Source organism: Periophthalmus magnuspinnatus, chromosome 21 (genome assembly GCF_009829125.3).
Source record: "Periophthalmus magnuspinnatus isolate fPerMag1 chromosome 21, fPerMag1.2.pri, whole genome shotgun sequence".
NCBI lineage: Eukaryota > Metazoa > Chordata > Actinopteri > Gobiiformes > Gobiidae > Periophthalmus > Periophthalmus magnuspinnatus.
This window is the reverse complement of record NC_047146.1, coordinates 28,171,061-28,188,396: the sequence shown is the minus strand read 5'-3', so window position 1 is coordinate 28,188,396 and position 17,336 is coordinate 28,171,061. Positions and strand designations below refer to the sequence as shown.

The following is a 17,336-nucleotide window of genomic DNA, read 5'->3' as shown; positions in this document are numbered from 1 at the left end:
TGTAATGAGTCATAGAAGTTATTAATTCAACCTTTTGGGATTTAAATCTTATTGTATAGCCAAAAAATAACCATAAAATTCTCAGTAGTGCAAAGAATAATAAATAAATTGTTCCAGCTTTCATATATCGAACGATAAGTCGATATAGTAATTGTCATGACAGGCCTACTAGAAACAAAAAATATATTCATTCAATAACAACATAAAATCTCAGGTTGTAGTGTTAAAATTCACACGTCTTGCCATTGTCTTTACCAGCCCCAAGGTTATTGTAAAATATTTCAAATAATTCTATTTCTTGGGTATTATATCACAACTGAATATAGAAACTTGGAGCTACACATTGCACATTTTGTATGTACATTTTATCATCAATAGCATCCGAGCGCCATTTACTTTAACGCTAGCATCTCACTCCTGCTACCTTCTTTAGCGTTGCCAGATAAAAACTAGCACAAGCTCTTTGCCAGCACTGCACCTTTTGAGATGAGGTGAGCTACAGTGCTGTCAAACGGTACATCTGATCAAAATAAAGGAAGCTACTGATACTATTTTAAATTCTGAGTGTTACTAACACGCATTCCTGACAGAGCCTTGACCCTCTCTTCCTGTATAATGCTTTGTGCGTTAGAATGCTGAGTGTGTAAAAATCTCACGTCAAGTCAGATCAAAAGGGTTAATGCTTCAAAGGATCTCAAAGGGAGCAGGCTGAAATGAATAAAAAGCAGCTAAGTAACAGATAAGGTTTCTTATGTAAAATAGCCAAATGGACTTATATTAGACTATAATTATGGTATTGTTTTATCTTCCATTGTTTGGATATACGCAGATATAACATCGAAACATGTTTACAGTACACCAGTGGTGCTACTCAACTTTGTTACTTAAGTAAAAGTACAGATACTGGAGCAAAGAATCCTCAAGTAAAAGTCACAGTAAAGTATTAAAGTACCTGTTTAAAAATGTTCTTAAAGAGTAAAAAGTAAATGTATTTCTTGCAGATTTTGAGATCTAATAAAGCTTCAAATTTAGTGATTTTGATACAGATTTGTGATCAATTTTGATCAACAGACACAAATGAATCACAGAAAAACAGCTATTTTTTCATTCTCTCTCTCTTTAATTCTCTCTCATTCATTCTCTATTTATTTCATTCTCTCTTTTCATTCTGTCTTTCTTTCTCTTTTTTATTCTCTTTCTCACTCTCTGTCTCTCTCAACCCCCCCTCTATCCTTTTTTATTTTCTCTCCCTCCAGCTCTAGTTTTCCACTGAGGCTGCCTCACACAAGGCACCTGGTGTAGTGCACAACCACACCTCCGTATGTGCACATCGCCCCCCCCCCCCCCCCCCCCCCCCACCCCCCCCCCCCCCCCTCTGCTTCTATCATTTATTCCTGAGGTTTTCCAGGTTTTTTGGTGACTAAAAGCTCCTTGGTTGGCCTCCAAAGAAGACATTGCAGCCTGTTATTTACTATGTTCCTTGTATTCCCAGAGTAACAGAGGGAAGCAGGCTACAACGGCATCTGTTTTGGAGCAGCCGTAAGGAAACAATATTGAGAGCTTGTGTGAGAGGAAATGCAAAGTTTATCCAGGTTTTAAACAGGGTCAGGCCATGCAGAGTGACAGGAGGTTATTTTCAGATGTGGGTCACTGGTGGGGTACAGGATCTGACAAAAACCAAGGACCATTTTCAACAAACTTTTCCACACAAAATGTAAAACTATTCTGTTATAGATGACAATGAAAAGCCTTAAAGAGCCTAGAGGATTTTTTTTCCACGTCCATATGTGAGCAAAATGCAGCTTGCCCTCATATAGATATATTGTATAAGCAGCTCTTGAGTTCTTGAGAAAATAAGAACACTATGTTCTGTCTGCATCTATTTATAAAGAGTTTTATTGTCCGATAATCAGGAAATACGCTGCTAGCATGCTAATTGTTGCTAACTTTGCCGTTATGCTTGGCTCCCTGCTCCCAATTAGAGTGCATGTATAAAAACACATGTAATTCAATCAGTGGCGGAACGTAACCTAGTAGTGAAGTACTGTTCATAAGCAGAAATTTTTGTTACTTTACTTAAGTAAATTTTAAAGTGGATACTTTTTACTTTATACTCTACTTTTTTTTTTTTTTTATTGGACTGAAAAGGTAAAGTTTGAGACTACTGAAAAGGCTGAGGAATTTATTTTTAACAACATTTTTTAACCGGTGCCAATAATCAGTTCTTCTTTAAAGTGCAGAACTTTTGGTCAGAAATTTATAAATCAAATTTAAGCATGTGTCCCAAACATTGAACCACTCTGATCTGGAATGTAATTGTACACTTTGAGTAAAATAAGATGTAAGTGAACCAGGTCAGAACATTTGCATTTTGGACTGAAAAACAAATGAACAAACTTGGCGCCAACCATCTAGTTTCAATTTCAGCGAGTTCTTGTGACTTCTATTAGACAGCCCTCACACTTGAACACATCACATAAAAAGTGGTGTTAAATTGGAACTAGACCATGAGTAAACCTGGACCAGCACTTAAGCATATTCACATCAGAACTACGCTAGGTCTAGGAATTACAGAGTTCCTCAAGCTTTGATATGATACATGCTACCAATAATATGTGATACAATGAACAATTAATACTGTTACGATATGTCGTGGCTTCAACATTTCCTCATTGATCCAAAGGATAGTGGTTCGAATCCTGCTCTTGATGAAATATCCTTGCTTTAGCACTCACTGACCGACAGGTTGGTAGTGTAAATCTAGCTCTCACAGATGAACATTTCTGTGTACACTGGTGAATGGGTGAGTGGTTCCTTAATGTAAAGCGCTTTGAGCGCCTTGCCAGAAGGGCAGGAAAAGCATTATAAAAATATTATTTTTACATTATACCCCTATATTTAAACAAATATTTTTGTACAACAGTATTACTTTACTAAAGCACTACCAGAATCTGTTAATACTACTTTAATACTTCAACTGTATTATCCAAAAATATATTGATATATCGATACAGCAGCAAAATATGTATACTGTATCCAAAATACAGCTCACAATATATCATAATATTTTCTCACACACCGAATCATCTACGTCTAAACCAGGACAAGTGTGAACACAGTCTTGTATTTCTATGTGGGCAGGTTTTATTTTCTAATAATCCAGAACTGTGCATTAGCATGCTCGTTGTTAGCATTACTGCCACAGCAAAATTCTGCTTTGGTTTCTGAGAGTTGTGAAATGTTCTTATAAACTCATCGCAGCAAATAATTATGACACTCAGAATGCATCAGGGAAGTGAAGATTAATCCTTTAAAATGAAAATGTTTTCATGTTTTTAAGAGATGAAGCTTGTGGTTAGAATCTGGTTAAAAGGCTCATATTACACTATTTTCCGATTTATGTTATAATGTTGTTTCCTCATCACAAACAGACCTGGAGTTGTGTTTTGTTTCATTCACACATGTTTAACACACAAACCGTGCATATTCAGTCTGAGTCTTGTTACACTTTGCAATGTCATGTGGTAGTACAGATGCTCCACTGTGTTTTTAAACTCCATATATCTTCACGAGAATTATTTAGATGATTTCAGCTCTGGAGTCGCCAATCTCTATTGAACTAAAGCTAAAAGGTAACTGTTAACTTGAAAACTATCACTGCATGACATCACAAGATGGAAAAGAGCATTTTGGACTTTGGAGATGTAGACAGACTAATGAAGGGTTACTCAAATATGTGTGAATGAAACAAATCACAACTCTAACTATGTTTTTATTATAACATGGGTTGAAGCTCACAAGAGTCCAATTTGTCCAATATAGGACCTTTAAGGTTAGGCAACTATGAGTGTGACTATGGTTTTGGTTCGTCTCCAGGAAATGAATGTAAGTCAATGTAATGTCCCCAAGAATTATGGAAACCAGACATATGTATATGTGTGTGTGTGTATGGGGCAGGCACATGTGGGAAAGTGCTGAATACATGTTATCAGAATGCAATACTAAACGTGTCAGAGGACCATAAATAATGCATTGCGACCTGTCTTACCCCCCTGCTCTGCTTAGCACCGCTTACCGCTGTTTATCGTATGCGCGCGTGTGTGGTTGGCTACCGTGGAGACTGATAACCAAACAAGCAAGCATTTAATTTGCTATTCAAGGCTTCAGTCTAAATCCTGTATATTTCATAATAGAAAAGCAAATATTATCTTAGACATACATGTTTAATCAACTAATAGGGAATTGTAAAATAAATAATTGGTCACACCTCTTCTGTCTTATCTGTTTTTCATGAATACCAACAATGGAGGCAAGGCAAGTTTAGTGTTTTGCCATGGGTACGATACTGATAATGGTAAAAAATTTTATGTAGCACTCTTTCATCTTCAAGACTTTACACATATTCATGTACCAGTATATGCAGGCGAGGGACACAATGACCCAAGGACACAACAACAGCATTTATCTGTGGGAGCTGGAATTGCACCGCCAAACTGTGGGTAAGTGGATCAGACCAGTGATGTTCATGTTGAGAGCAGGATTTGAACCGCCAACCTTTGGATCAGTGGACAAACACTACCAACTGAGTACTGTTGAGTCACAAAAAACACAACTGAGCTATGGCACCCTCAAATTGTGTCAATGTACATTTAAAAAAGAAAATCAGATATTAATCAATATCTGATTTCTGATAATAAAACTAGTATGGAAATTATATTAATTTAAGCAAGTGTCAATACTGAAAAAATCATATAAATGGAAAAAATGTGACCTTTCCTGGACAGTTTAATCTTGAGTTCCATCAGAAATAGTAAGAAAATGACAATATTGTCCAAAAAAAAATTTTTTAAATGATCATTTGGGTATCAAAATCTGGTATCAACAACAAGTAAATGATCTTAATAAGGTGTACGAATTAGTTAATTTAAAAAAAAAAAAAGTGATTTTCATTCATCGTCTTAACCTTTTTATTTTTTGTGGAGAATTTTTAAATAATAAAGTGTAGATATTGAGAGAAGTCTTGAGATGACATATTTTGGCAATATACAGCCAATTTGGTACAGTGTTTTTGGTTAGACATGCTTGAGTTAGCAGTTATTTTGGATACCCAACAACTTTGAGAGTGGAAGCAGCAGGATACCACAAAAGCATATGTTGACACTTGAACCCCGAAGAGCCTAGCGTAGCATCGATGCTACGCACACACGAGCTACAAGAGTTTAACTGCCTGTGTGACCGAGGCTATGCTTTAAATAGTGCATGTGGGCTGTGAAATCCCTTACATCCACACAAGCTAATGTATTCATAACTCCATACTTAGCAGTGATGTAGCCCCGAGCTTACAGTGCATTTTTATATTAGTGCTACGTGTTTGACTAATTGGTCATTTGTTGAGAGTAAGGACACACTGCTATACTTAATAGTGGTGTCTAATATTTATAATTTTAGCTTTTAATCATTTAGCCTAGCTTAAAATTTGTGAAGTGATTTTGTTTGAAGGGCAATACTGAATGTTTGAACGAGATCACAGAAAACCAATTAGAACTCTAATAGATTTTTATCACAATATCCTGACCATCTAAAATTCTAGCAATGTGTAATTAGCTCATTATTAATCAAATAGTATCTCATTAAAGGTGCACTATGTAACATTTCTGGTGGAAGGTACAGCACCTCCATGGAGATATTTGTTTAGAAAGTCCCACAGAATGACGTTGAATTTATCAATCTCAATGTAGACGAGCAAGTGATGCCACCAGGCCAAGTTACAGGTCAGGGTCTCATTTATAAAGACGCATATGACATAAGTTTAGTATTTATTAAAAGGCAACTTGATGTGGGATTGTGTCCATAAACTTTGCATTTTGCATATGGAGTTTTCAGGGACGAGTCAGAGGAAATCTGCTCTCTGCTGGAGTGTCTCCTCCGAGCCCCACCCTCTTTGTCTCATGTGTCAATCAAACCCGCTCATTATTTGCTCAATGTGATGTGAGGTGGGATCATGTGTGCAGATTTGTACTGCAGGTGTCATCTATGAGGGGGAAATGACCTGCTGCAGTGCGTACGGCGGGTTTATATTATTTAAATTGATTCATGTAGATGAAGTCTGGGTTTTATTACTGTGTACTCCTTTAGTCAGAGTTCCCTGTGTTGTTTTATAAATGAGAATCCTGACCAGTTTTTCAAGGTAAGACTACCTGACAAAATGAAGACAGATAACTTTAATGCCATATGGTGAAACATTTTAGGCAAACCAATAACCTATATGGAGACAAGCAGATGGCTATCCTCATCTCTTCTATAGTCAACATCTGTTGTATCAGTCTAATTAGGCATAAAAACATTTAATAACAACTATTTGTGTTATTTTGTCTTTTGGAGTTTCACTTTCAAAGCTCTATTTATTTACATCAATACTTGTCTGAGTGCCATGTCTCACAAAAGCCAGATGGAGGGTTTTGAAGGCGAAGTACAAGACTGAGAAAAACAGGGATTAACACCGTCTCCAAAAACACAAAGAGTCGACGTAAAAAGATTTTCTAAAGCGTAACGGACCGCAGAAGAGATGTGAGGTGGTATTATCCAGAGGAGACCAACAGAACAGTTGTAAAGCGGAGGTCTACAGGCGTGGAAATAGTGAAACAGTGCTTTGATTCACTGTGACGGAGGAGAAGAGAGAAAACAACCTGTGGCATCTTTGGAAAGAGGCCATTTCTTCAGCACAAAACAGCAAGCTAAACGAGATCTGGCTGTATACATCGTGCAGCGTATGCTCACTCGATGGTAAAAGCAGACAGGGATATTCAAGTACATGAGTATATGGCATGCATTCAATTAGGAAAATTTAAAGGAGTACCATATAACTTTTCTGCAACCTGCTTGTCTGTTATAGCTTTGCCTGAAATGTTCCACTGTATAGCATTAAACAAGCCTATCTATCTATTTAACTAGCTATGTGTCTATAGCTATGTACAAGTATATTGCTGTATCTCTAATAGATAGGTTTAACGTTCCACAATAACGTTTTCTAAGGAGACAAACGGATGTCAGTTCACCAACAAGGTTGCGCAGGGAAACTGCTGTTAACTCAGCCCCTCCATCCTCTCCTCTTCTCCACTAACAACGCCAATCAAACCCATCACTTAGCATGTTAACACAACTTTGAAGAATTGGAAAGCATTGCAACTATAACAACCAAGTCAGAGCCAATTCTCAAACAAAGGCTAAAAGCTAATACGTCTCAAGAACATTGATTGACAACATTAGCTTGATCTCATATTTTCATTGGTGATTAGCTAAGTGACTAATATCATAGAGAAAAAAGGGTCTAGCATCTCACGACAGCTCTCCAGAGGGGACAGCAAGTACTTGATGTTCCATTTACATGGACATTACGTTGTAGCACATACTCACAGCAGGCTCTGGCTAATTACTGGCTTCATTAGCAGTGGTTGGCAAAGATACTAGCATGCTAACAGTTTACTAATGACATGATAACTGTAATTAGTCCACCCCGCTGGACCCGCTAATTGTCCTTTCCTATTTTTTTTCCCCATTTTATACAATGCAGATAGGAAAGAAAATTATGCGAGAGGTTAATTAGCTTAATGTTTATTTTTGGTTCATATCAGTGGAGCAGAATAGTCATTATCAAGTTAATCAAAAAATATAATGTATTTATTTATTTATTTATTTATTCGCTTTTTCAATTAAAATATCTTTGTCGTGGTGATTTAATGTAGCTAGCTAGCCCTGAGGGTAGGTGTGAATGAGAAAATAAATGTAGAGGAAGCCTAATCCTAAAGTTGGCAGGAAGCACCTGCTACCTATGGCTAATTAAAACTGAATAAGTCTAGAGAAGCAGAGCAACTGAGCACATATCATTAAGAGAGCAGGGAGAGAGAGAGATAGTGTTTGTTTAGCATTCAACATCCTGCAGTATAGGCTATATCGTATCCAGTTTATGAAGCAGTACCCTAATTAAGATGCATATGGGTACACTTTAGGCTATGGGGTACTTGATGTTAGTAGGTCTAATATAAATCCACTTCAACACAAAGCAAATGGGTTTATTGTTGCAAGTCTATCATTTTTCCAAAGTTTTGGGGGAAAAAATAATATTAAAAGTTTTCAAGTTTGCTCAGAGTTAATCAAAAGTGGCAACTAATGACCACAAGACCTATAGTTTTATTTAAAATCTGTACCTGAAACTTTATTAACAGCAAAGTTATTAAAACATTTTGCCAAATCTTTCATTTTAAATGTATTTTTTGGACTTGAAATAATCGTGTTATGGATATTAATTATGACATAGCTGCCTCCGCTATGCCTTTGAGCTCATAATATTTGAAATTTCTGAAAAGTCTATAGGGAAAATTTAGAAAAAAATTTTGGTGATCCCTGTTGAGCTCTATTGCCTTGCTTGGAATCTTCCACAATATGGCATAAAACTTATCTAGACCAATTGGCGCTTACAGGTTAGATGTGTGGAGAGACCACTCACAGTGAGAATGTTTTTCAATGTACTTTTTTTTTGGCTAACTTACTGTTACTTTTGTTATATGGTTTAATTTTCCTTTGCTGCTCTTCAGAATACTGTGTACATGGTTCGGGAGGCTCGCTCAGCTCCTCACACTTGGATGACTTTATTTGACTAAAGCCTCCTCTGCTCCAGTCTGTAAGTGCTTCGGCGCTGTCTAAACTCTCTGATCCTGTTCTATCCTCTTCATTATGCCTGCTTAGTCATCTCTGTTTCTGAGCCCTGGTTCAGTTTCCCTACAAAGTCAATACAGCATAGCCACAAGATAAAGCATAATTTCCAAAGACCGTGAAAGAGTAGACAAATATATGGTGTAATTTCTACCCAAAAGTTATATCAAGAAATACTTTGTAATGCGGTAAAATTATTGAATAGCTTGTTCTCAATTGGGTGGACTGGAACCTGGGAGTTTCAAACACTTTTTTGGTTGAGTGTCCACCACCTGCTTGTCTAAATGTTACTACTACCACAGTATGTCAGTAAACTTGTATATCTCCAACAAGCAGCTGATAGTGCTAGGCCAAGTTACAGGTTAGATATGCAAAGAGACTAACTTTACCAAAAGGTAAATAATTGCGTACTTCACTTTTTTGTAGACTTGTATTCTGCAAAAAAAAAAAAAAAAGCTTCTATCAATGAGTTTCAGAAACCCATGAATTGATTTGCTGACCCTATTTCACACACTGCTTTTAAATATAGTCCTATAGTTCACATGCTGAATCCAAGTTAAATGCCATACTATGGAACATTTACACAGAGAGAAGAGGGTGGTTGTAGAAAAAGTGTGACAGTAGATTAACTGAAATAAAACTGTATCTTTCCGCAATTGAGCAGGTTGAATTAAAGTCAATTGCCTATTTGTGTATTTAAATAACTTTATAATGCGAACGTCCTGCATTTTCTGATGTAACATGTTATGACTTAGTAAGCTTAGCACTTTTGCACCCGTGACCAGCTAATCCTAAAGTTTACTCAGGGCCTGTCTTTTTATAACCACCTGAATTATGTCACCATTCCTTTACTTTGTTTAGCATATCATATTAGCATAGCCACATTAGCGTCTCTGCTTGTCAATCATCACATGACTAAATTACCACTGAAAGGCCATTGTAAAGCCTAGATAGTATGCTTCAGTCACTGTGCCCCTATATAGTGACCTAAGGCTGTTTTTTTGGTAAGAAGGCTACAGTTTATAACCAAAGCTAAAAACCATATAGATCTTTTTACAGTATGTTGTGGGAAAATTCCTGAATTACTATTTATTAAGGGATTATTGATGTCTACAAGCCTGTATGATCCACAGTGTGATGGCTAATTGTTTAATGTCTTCCCTCGGGACAACAAGGTGAATTGGCACTTTGTGTGGGGGATTTTGGCTGAGTAATGACATGAAATGCAGAGTCAAGTGATACATTCAAAAATGCAGTGAGCTAAAATGTAAAACAGTCTGGCTTAACCTGTAATTTTGTATTAATTTACAACTGAGTGTGCCCAGTGCTGGACAAAACCAAGTCGGACCAGGTTATCTTAGTATATTTTTTTTATATAAAGCTTTTGTCTCTTGTATGTGTAGACCCTCAGTCGTCCAGGTCTGATCCATAGCAAACAACGAAGTTAAATCTGTCAACTGTACAAATCTTGTAGGAGTGAAGACGTCAGAACTGAAGAAGCGGCTTGGATGAGCAGCAACGTCTTCACTCCTACAAGATTTGTCCAGTTGACAGATTTAACTTTGTTGTTTGCATTGCCTCTTGTACTTATTTTGGTAACAGTAGCCAAAACATTTACTCAAGAAAGAGTACTGTTACTTCTATAAAAAATATCAAGATGGAATAAAAGTATGCGGCTAGATCTTTAATCTTATAAGTACAATTTCCTGCCATCAACTACGCGTCTGGTCTATTGCTTTTGGCGGCAGCTAGTGACAAGCTTGTGTATTGCGGGTCCATGTCTCATATCTTCCATAGTCTACACGCAAGCAAATTCAATCTAGTACTTTTAAATTGTCTATAACCCTCAAACTAGACATGACTTCATTACTTCCACTGTAGTCAGCTTTTGCACTTCTGTCTTCTTACAAATGTTTACCATGACCTGTATAGACTATCTCCTCTCCTCCATTGCAAACAGGAAAGTATGAACAAAGTAATGTGTATATTTAGAGTCAGTGGAGGGTAGGGAATTGTACTACAAGCCAAAAGAAGCAACACAGACAGAGAGAGGGAGAGAGGCAAGAAGTCATGGAGAGGAGAACCCAAAGGAAGATTTTAATTTTTTTGCGTTTGATCCTGTTTCTTCATTGGGTTTGATCACAGCTGCGCCTGGAAGGGAGATAAACGGACCTAATTGGCCACTCTAGACCAGCTGTCTGCCTGCATAGAGCCTCCACTGAAATATATGGGAGAGGAAACAAAACGCGCCATGCCGTGGTTAGACAGAGGGGAGAGGGAGGGAAAAGAGAAGAGAAAAGGGGAGGAAGGCAGAGAGAGAGAGCAATAGACTGATGAATGGAGAGAGAAAATTGAACAAGGAAGAAAGAATGAAAGAGAAAAAGGGAGGATGGAGTGCAAAGCTACAGGTAAAGTTGCAAGTTACCAGTTCTCTGTACAAGAACATTTAAAAAAAAAGTTAAAAGGTTCACCCTATTTAAATATATTACGTTTCCTTTTTCACTATAATTATTTTACATTTATGCAAAGCAAATACTTTTGATTTACGAAGATCTAGTTCAAATATATTTTTAAATATTTAAATGGAAAAAATTATACTTCATATAGAGTTTGGCGTTGTTCTGAAGCCAAGCGCTGCCCTAGTTCTGGTTCATTTGGTTCTTACATCTTGGTTAGTCCAGATTTAGACTCTTATGGCCCTTGGAAAGTCAATTTGTCTGGACTAGAACAGCCAACCCCCTCGAAAGATAACCACAGATGCCACTGCTATCCCATTACAAAAACATTAATATTTTTAATACCAAAAAGGTAAATAGTTACTTGTTTGTTGCAGAATACAACTTTGTTTCACCAACTTTTTCTGTCAGTAGCAGCTTGTTTCTATCAACGGGTTTCAGAATGATGAGAAATTAAGACGGTGTCATAGCAATCAACAACTTTTGAATGAGAACCCATGAACTCTTTTGCAGAGCCTATTTCATACACAAACTACTTTGAAATATAGTCCTTTAGTTTACATGCTTAATCCAACTTGTGTCCTCATTTACCATTTCTACTTCAAAAAACTTAAGTCCGATCTTACTTCCCACTCTCCAATCATGTCTTTTCCAGTGCATTTTGTTGGTGCAATAATCCTCTTCGTTTTGGTTAGATTTGCAAAGCTTTTGGTCCTCAGTGCAGCCCCCTTCACACAGTAATCTAGTGTAGAAGGCTTCCAGTGAATTTCTTCAAAACAACATTTGGCAGATGGAGTTCTCAATTCAAGTCATGAGACCAGCTCTAGCCTTGTGCATAAACCGTAAATCAATAGAACTTGTCTACCCCTGTTTTTTTTTTACAAATTACTGCAACTTGCCAGCGTTTTGGGTAAAGATAGGCTGCATATGTAGTCAGTTGGCAGTTGATCTTTTGTTTTTTTGGTTAGGTGGAAGAATGCAAAATGAAAGAGCTGACATGTGAAATTTGAATGTTTCTAGGATTGTGAGATTAGCAACATTTTCAATGGTGAATGAGAGGTTATTCTAATTTGTTTCATGGGTTTTCAGATTATGGTATCAGCGACATTTTGAGGACATTTCTACATTAGAATGATATAGGCCTAATATTTTCTGTCTGAAACCCATGTACAGAACTTTGAAGTAACAAGAGAATGGGTCTAATTAAAAGAAAATATTTCTTACCTCTGATTATCTAACCGTTCATTCAAAATCACACAGGCTACAGTATGAAGATTTAAACCTATAGACGCAGATGCATAGGTTCATCTATTTTGACTTCTAGCTCTGAGTAACCCTCATGGACAAATACTACTTAAATTACCGATTAAACATTTCTTTATACATTTTCTTAGCCCCGACTTAAACTGGTAGTTTTGGAGAAGTCCCATCCAGCTAAGCGCGAGCCCGGTGCGCAAGGGGACCAACGTAAAACTGCTAAATAACACGGAGACAGACGCGATAGCTCACTTCTTTCCCAAAAGTGACTCCAAACATAAAAAACAAACTTCCGTATGTTGTTTTAAATCATAGCGATTCAGACGTACTTGTTTTGATCACATTTAGGGGGAAAAAGTTAAGTAGCTTCCACTACCGTTAGATTACAACATATTCGATTGAATAATCAGATTACAATGTGTGAAAAGATTAATTACATTTTCACCACGGGTCTAAAATCCCGTCTGTGTTTAAGAGGCTTGCGGTTTCGCCACTTCTCGCACCACCGCTGCAGAAGGTGTAGCTATTACTTACTGGTCAAACTTTATATTAGGAGTAACGGACAAAGTTAATTGCATGCCTCCCATGTGGTAAGAAGTTGTACGTTAATATAGCAAGTAATTTCAGTATTCGTTTTAGCAATTGTAGACATGGATTTGGAATAAAGCTGAGAGAGATTCGTTTTAATTTCTGTATTGGCGTTTTATTATGGACTCTTGTGACTTCTCCATTTGTGCTCTGCGCTGCTGCCCCGTGTCAGGGTGGATTGAGAAAAAGAGGAGACTCGACCAAAACTTAACTAACCTGGCACTCAGTGAAAAATAACCCTACACGATTCGTAGCAATGGAAATACTGGGAAAGCGTGTTGCCAATGGTGCCGGTTTTACGCGTATTTTTTTCGTTTGGATATGACATAACTTTTGCATGATTTCCCGGTAAAATGTAAGTTCGGTTGTTCTTCTATTGCTCTACACCTCAAAACACAAGTGAGAGCGCTTTTCCCACGAGGAGCTGTTATATTTCTGCTTAACACCTCCGCGAGACCGAGAGTGAAAAGTGTCAAACTCACCTCCTTCCTCTGCTCCTGCTGACGCCAGTGCGCACGCCAGCAAACATCCACTCAGCCACAAAAGTAAATCCATATCTGCTCTGTAATTAAACTCCACTGGTTTCAATGTCCAACTCTGTCCAAAAAGTCCTTCTCACCGAGCTCTGCCTTCACCCTTACGCCGGTATAGCTTCCTACCGGCGCGTAGTAAAATTACGATTACGATGATTGCGCTTTCAACAGCACCGTTAGAAAATGCAAGTCGATATCGTCCTCAAGAGTGCAAATGAAAACATAAAGCAAGTCCAGTTTCTCTTTTATACATGTTTGAAATCAGTGAGTGTCTCTGTGTCTGCGCGCGCGGTCCTCCTCCCGACTGCAGCAGCGTGGGGACCGGGGACCTCTTCACAGTGCACACCGGAGACCCGCGCAGCCTTCTGAAATAAATAAAGTAGAAAGCAACCAGAGAAGGAACCAGGAAGGACCAAGAGGATTTTTTTTTTGTCCTCAGCTTGAACTATTATTCCCAACTGGTCAGCGCATGTCTTAGTTCAAAATTCAACTGAAGCTGTGTGGTTTCCTCGTAGTAGTCCGTTTTCGTGCAAAACCGATATAATGCAAAATGTCAATGGTAAAACCGCTGCGTAAAAGTGAAAAGCCACGGTGCACGCTCGGCCGGTCCACCCGTGCGCTCCTCTCCGTGCCTCTGTGCTCGTCTGCGCTGCTGCCTCTCCGCTATTCTCGTGGCTTGTGACAGAAGCGGCTCCACTCACTCACTCCACACTCTCCACGTGCACGGCGAGCGGCGCGCGCGTCCTTGTCGGATTACAGTAGGCACCTCGTCCCGCCTCCGCAGAGCCCTGAGTGATCAGGGTCTTCCCGCACGAGTCTTCTGTGGATTCAACAGGAGGTCTGGAGGTTCTGTCTCATTATTTTCTCGATTCGATCGTTCATGTCTTTGTCTCATCGCCATTATCTTCTGATCTGAACCCTGCTTGTGGTTTGAACAGATTTGTTGTGCAGTCAAAACCAATAAAGGACAGACTCCAGATATATTGAGAAACAAAATACTTGGTATAATGACTTTATGATAACTACACTATTTACAACATTAATAAAGCACAAATAAAGACATAATTCCTAATGAACAAGTTACATTAAGTATGATTCAGGCTTAGAACGACTTAATTAAGGGAATTTAGACAGTTTCTAACCCTGAATCGTTCTTAATAAACTGACTGTCCATTATTAATTTAGTCTTTCTCTGTGCTTTATTAAGGATAATTAAGATATAGGTCTAATTATTATAATATGTACACAAAGATATTATACGAAATGGCTCTCATTTGGCAGAACTGTCTGACTCTCATCAAATGCTGCTGGTTACTCTAATGCTCCCATGTGATACCGGTTTGTAATTGTAGAAGTATGTATGCCTCAGTGGTGAATGAAGTACTCAATTTTGTTACTTAAGCAAAAGTACATATACAGTGGTAAAAAGTTAATCAAGTAAAAGTAAAAGTATCACATGAAAAAATCATCTTAAGTAAAAGTATTTAAGTGCCTGTTTAAAAATATACTTAGAGAGTAAAAAGTAAAAGTATTTCACACAAGCGTTGTTTATTTGTTAAAGAGTTAAATGCAGTACAATACATTTAAAAAAGTATTACATATAGAATGCATATTTTAGTCAACTGCAGCAATACGAATCAATTTCTTATTTTTCTTATGAATTTTGTGTATTTCTTTTTGTTTGCTTAATGCTGAAGCTTGAACTCGAAAACTGTCGGGATGTTACCATGAAAATAATCCCTCAAATCATATGAAAAGTACTTTTTTCTTTTCAGTCCACTTCAAACATATAATAGAGTAGAATTACAGATATCTGTATCTGTAAAGTGCCCACTGTGAAATTTGCAGTAAAGGACAGATACCTAAAGATTCTACTTAAGTACTGTACTTTACTACTTGTACATGGTAACCTTCCACGATTGGCATGCATATGAGACTAGGATTATATTCAGAGCCTTTCGTATTTCAGATTCATTTTAAATGCCCTAAAAGGCTCCTCCTGCATAACTTCACAGGTTACATCTCTATGGAAACAAGCAGGTGGACGACATTATAACCAAAAAATTACATAGTGCACCTTTATACCCTAAAAGACTCCGATGGCAAATACCTGTGTAAAGTTCACAGGTTAAATTTGAAATCTGCTTAAACAACAGGCATGGATTGGCCTGTGCTGCTGGGGTAAATCCACGCATAGAGCTCTATGTACACAGCATTATTGTGCAGAGCAGAGCAAAACGCTCTGCTCAAGGGCACGTGGGTCACAGGCAAACCACATCTAAACAGCAGCCACACACCAGAGCAGGAGTGGAGCCGAATGACAATTAGGGCAGGAAATTCAACACATTTTAGGTATAAATACAGCATTGCATTTCTATGTTTTCTTGTTTATAGTTTGGGAGAACATGGCATCAGTATTTTTAGCTGCCTATAATTTAAAGCTGACATGAGGACAGATGAGAATATCAGTATATTTCTATGAGCAAGGCTGTTAATTAATAAACAACCTAGACTATTAATTAACTAACTAAAATGGTGGCATTTTCCATTCATATATTGTTGTCAGGTAAAAGGACTTGAAGACACAAGATTAAAGTTACATTGTAACTTTCATCGTGTATGATCTACCATCTTTTTGTCGCCATGTAAAGGTTATAGCTGTGCTTGAAATGTTCCGCAGTCTGGCATTAAACTTGTCTATCTCCACGGAGACAAGCAGGCAATGACATCAGGTCGAGTTGCAGGTTAGTCACAGTAATAATACATGTATTTTATGTGGCAATAAAACACCTGCAATTTAACAAACTCCAGATGCGTTTAATGCCATGGTGTGGAACATTCCAGGCAAAGGTAATGAGATCCATAACAAACAGTCCAATGAGGTTCATATGGTCTTCCCCCCTTAATTTATTTTAATAGATTCTTTTTTCAGCTCAAGGTTTAGTTTGTTTTCATACCTGACAGTTTTGGCTGCTCCCTCGCGCTCTTCCTCAGAGTGGTCACGTGATGATGTTGTGATGTGTGTGGTGAGCTGATTTAAACAGGTTTTGGCATGGTCTTTCTAGCAGTGGAGACAGGACTACATCTGCAGTCCGACTTCTTCAGGACAGTATCCCAGGTGTGAGAGAGGAAAAAGGCCCCCTCTCCCCTGTTTATAAACCAGTCGAAAGTGTCAGGTATGAAAACAAACTAAACCTTGGTCTGAAAAGGGAATCTATAAAACTAAATCCATAACAAACAGTGATAAGATAGTCATATTGGTTTAGTTATTTCAGCCAAAAACTGTGAATTTTCCCTGGAGTTATTTATGCCCCTCCCCTCCATTACAAATTATGACGTCCACTTTGCGAAAACTGCTGATTTTCATCCGGTCCAGCAAAGTTAAATTCAGGTCACAAAAACTCCAGGAAATGAATCAACTTTTGGGATTATTTTTCATAAAAGTCATGATTAAATTTGTGGCTGAAAGTTCAAAATAAATGCGACTGTTTATCATTGTAAATCCAATCTCCTAAGTAAATGCATCCGTATATAAGGTTGCCAGTCAGATAGAAAGGAAGACATTTCAATCTTATGCATATTTATATTTTTGAGTCCAGAAAAGGCTAATGTAATATGTCCAATATCCTTTGTGGAGCACATCTGGACACAGTTATAGGAATATTGTGAGACATCATGTAATAATAAAAAGTAAACATAATGTGTGGCTGAAGCGTACATTATCCTGGCATGTTTTCTGTTCCCTTGGAGGTGAACTTAAAGAGCATATAAAAGGTTAGGCTACTCATTTCAC

At 37.7% G+C, this 17,336-nt stretch overlaps 1 protein-coding gene across 1 annotated transcript in view; it reads right to left on the bottom strand.

The window, feature by feature from the left end:
* LOC117389682 (neuropilin-2-like) overlaps positions 1–14,223 on the bottom strand; it is a 174,885-nt gene extending 160,662 nt beyond the window's left edge. The window contains exon 1 of the mRNA XM_033987394.2: positions 13,493–14,223. Coding sequence (XP_033843285.1) covers positions 13,493–13,565 — 73 coding nt within the window. The 5' untranslated portion in view covers positions 13,566–14,223. The remainder of the gene's footprint in view (positions 1–13,492) is intronic.
* Positions 14,224–17,336: the final 3,113 nt, after the last annotated feature.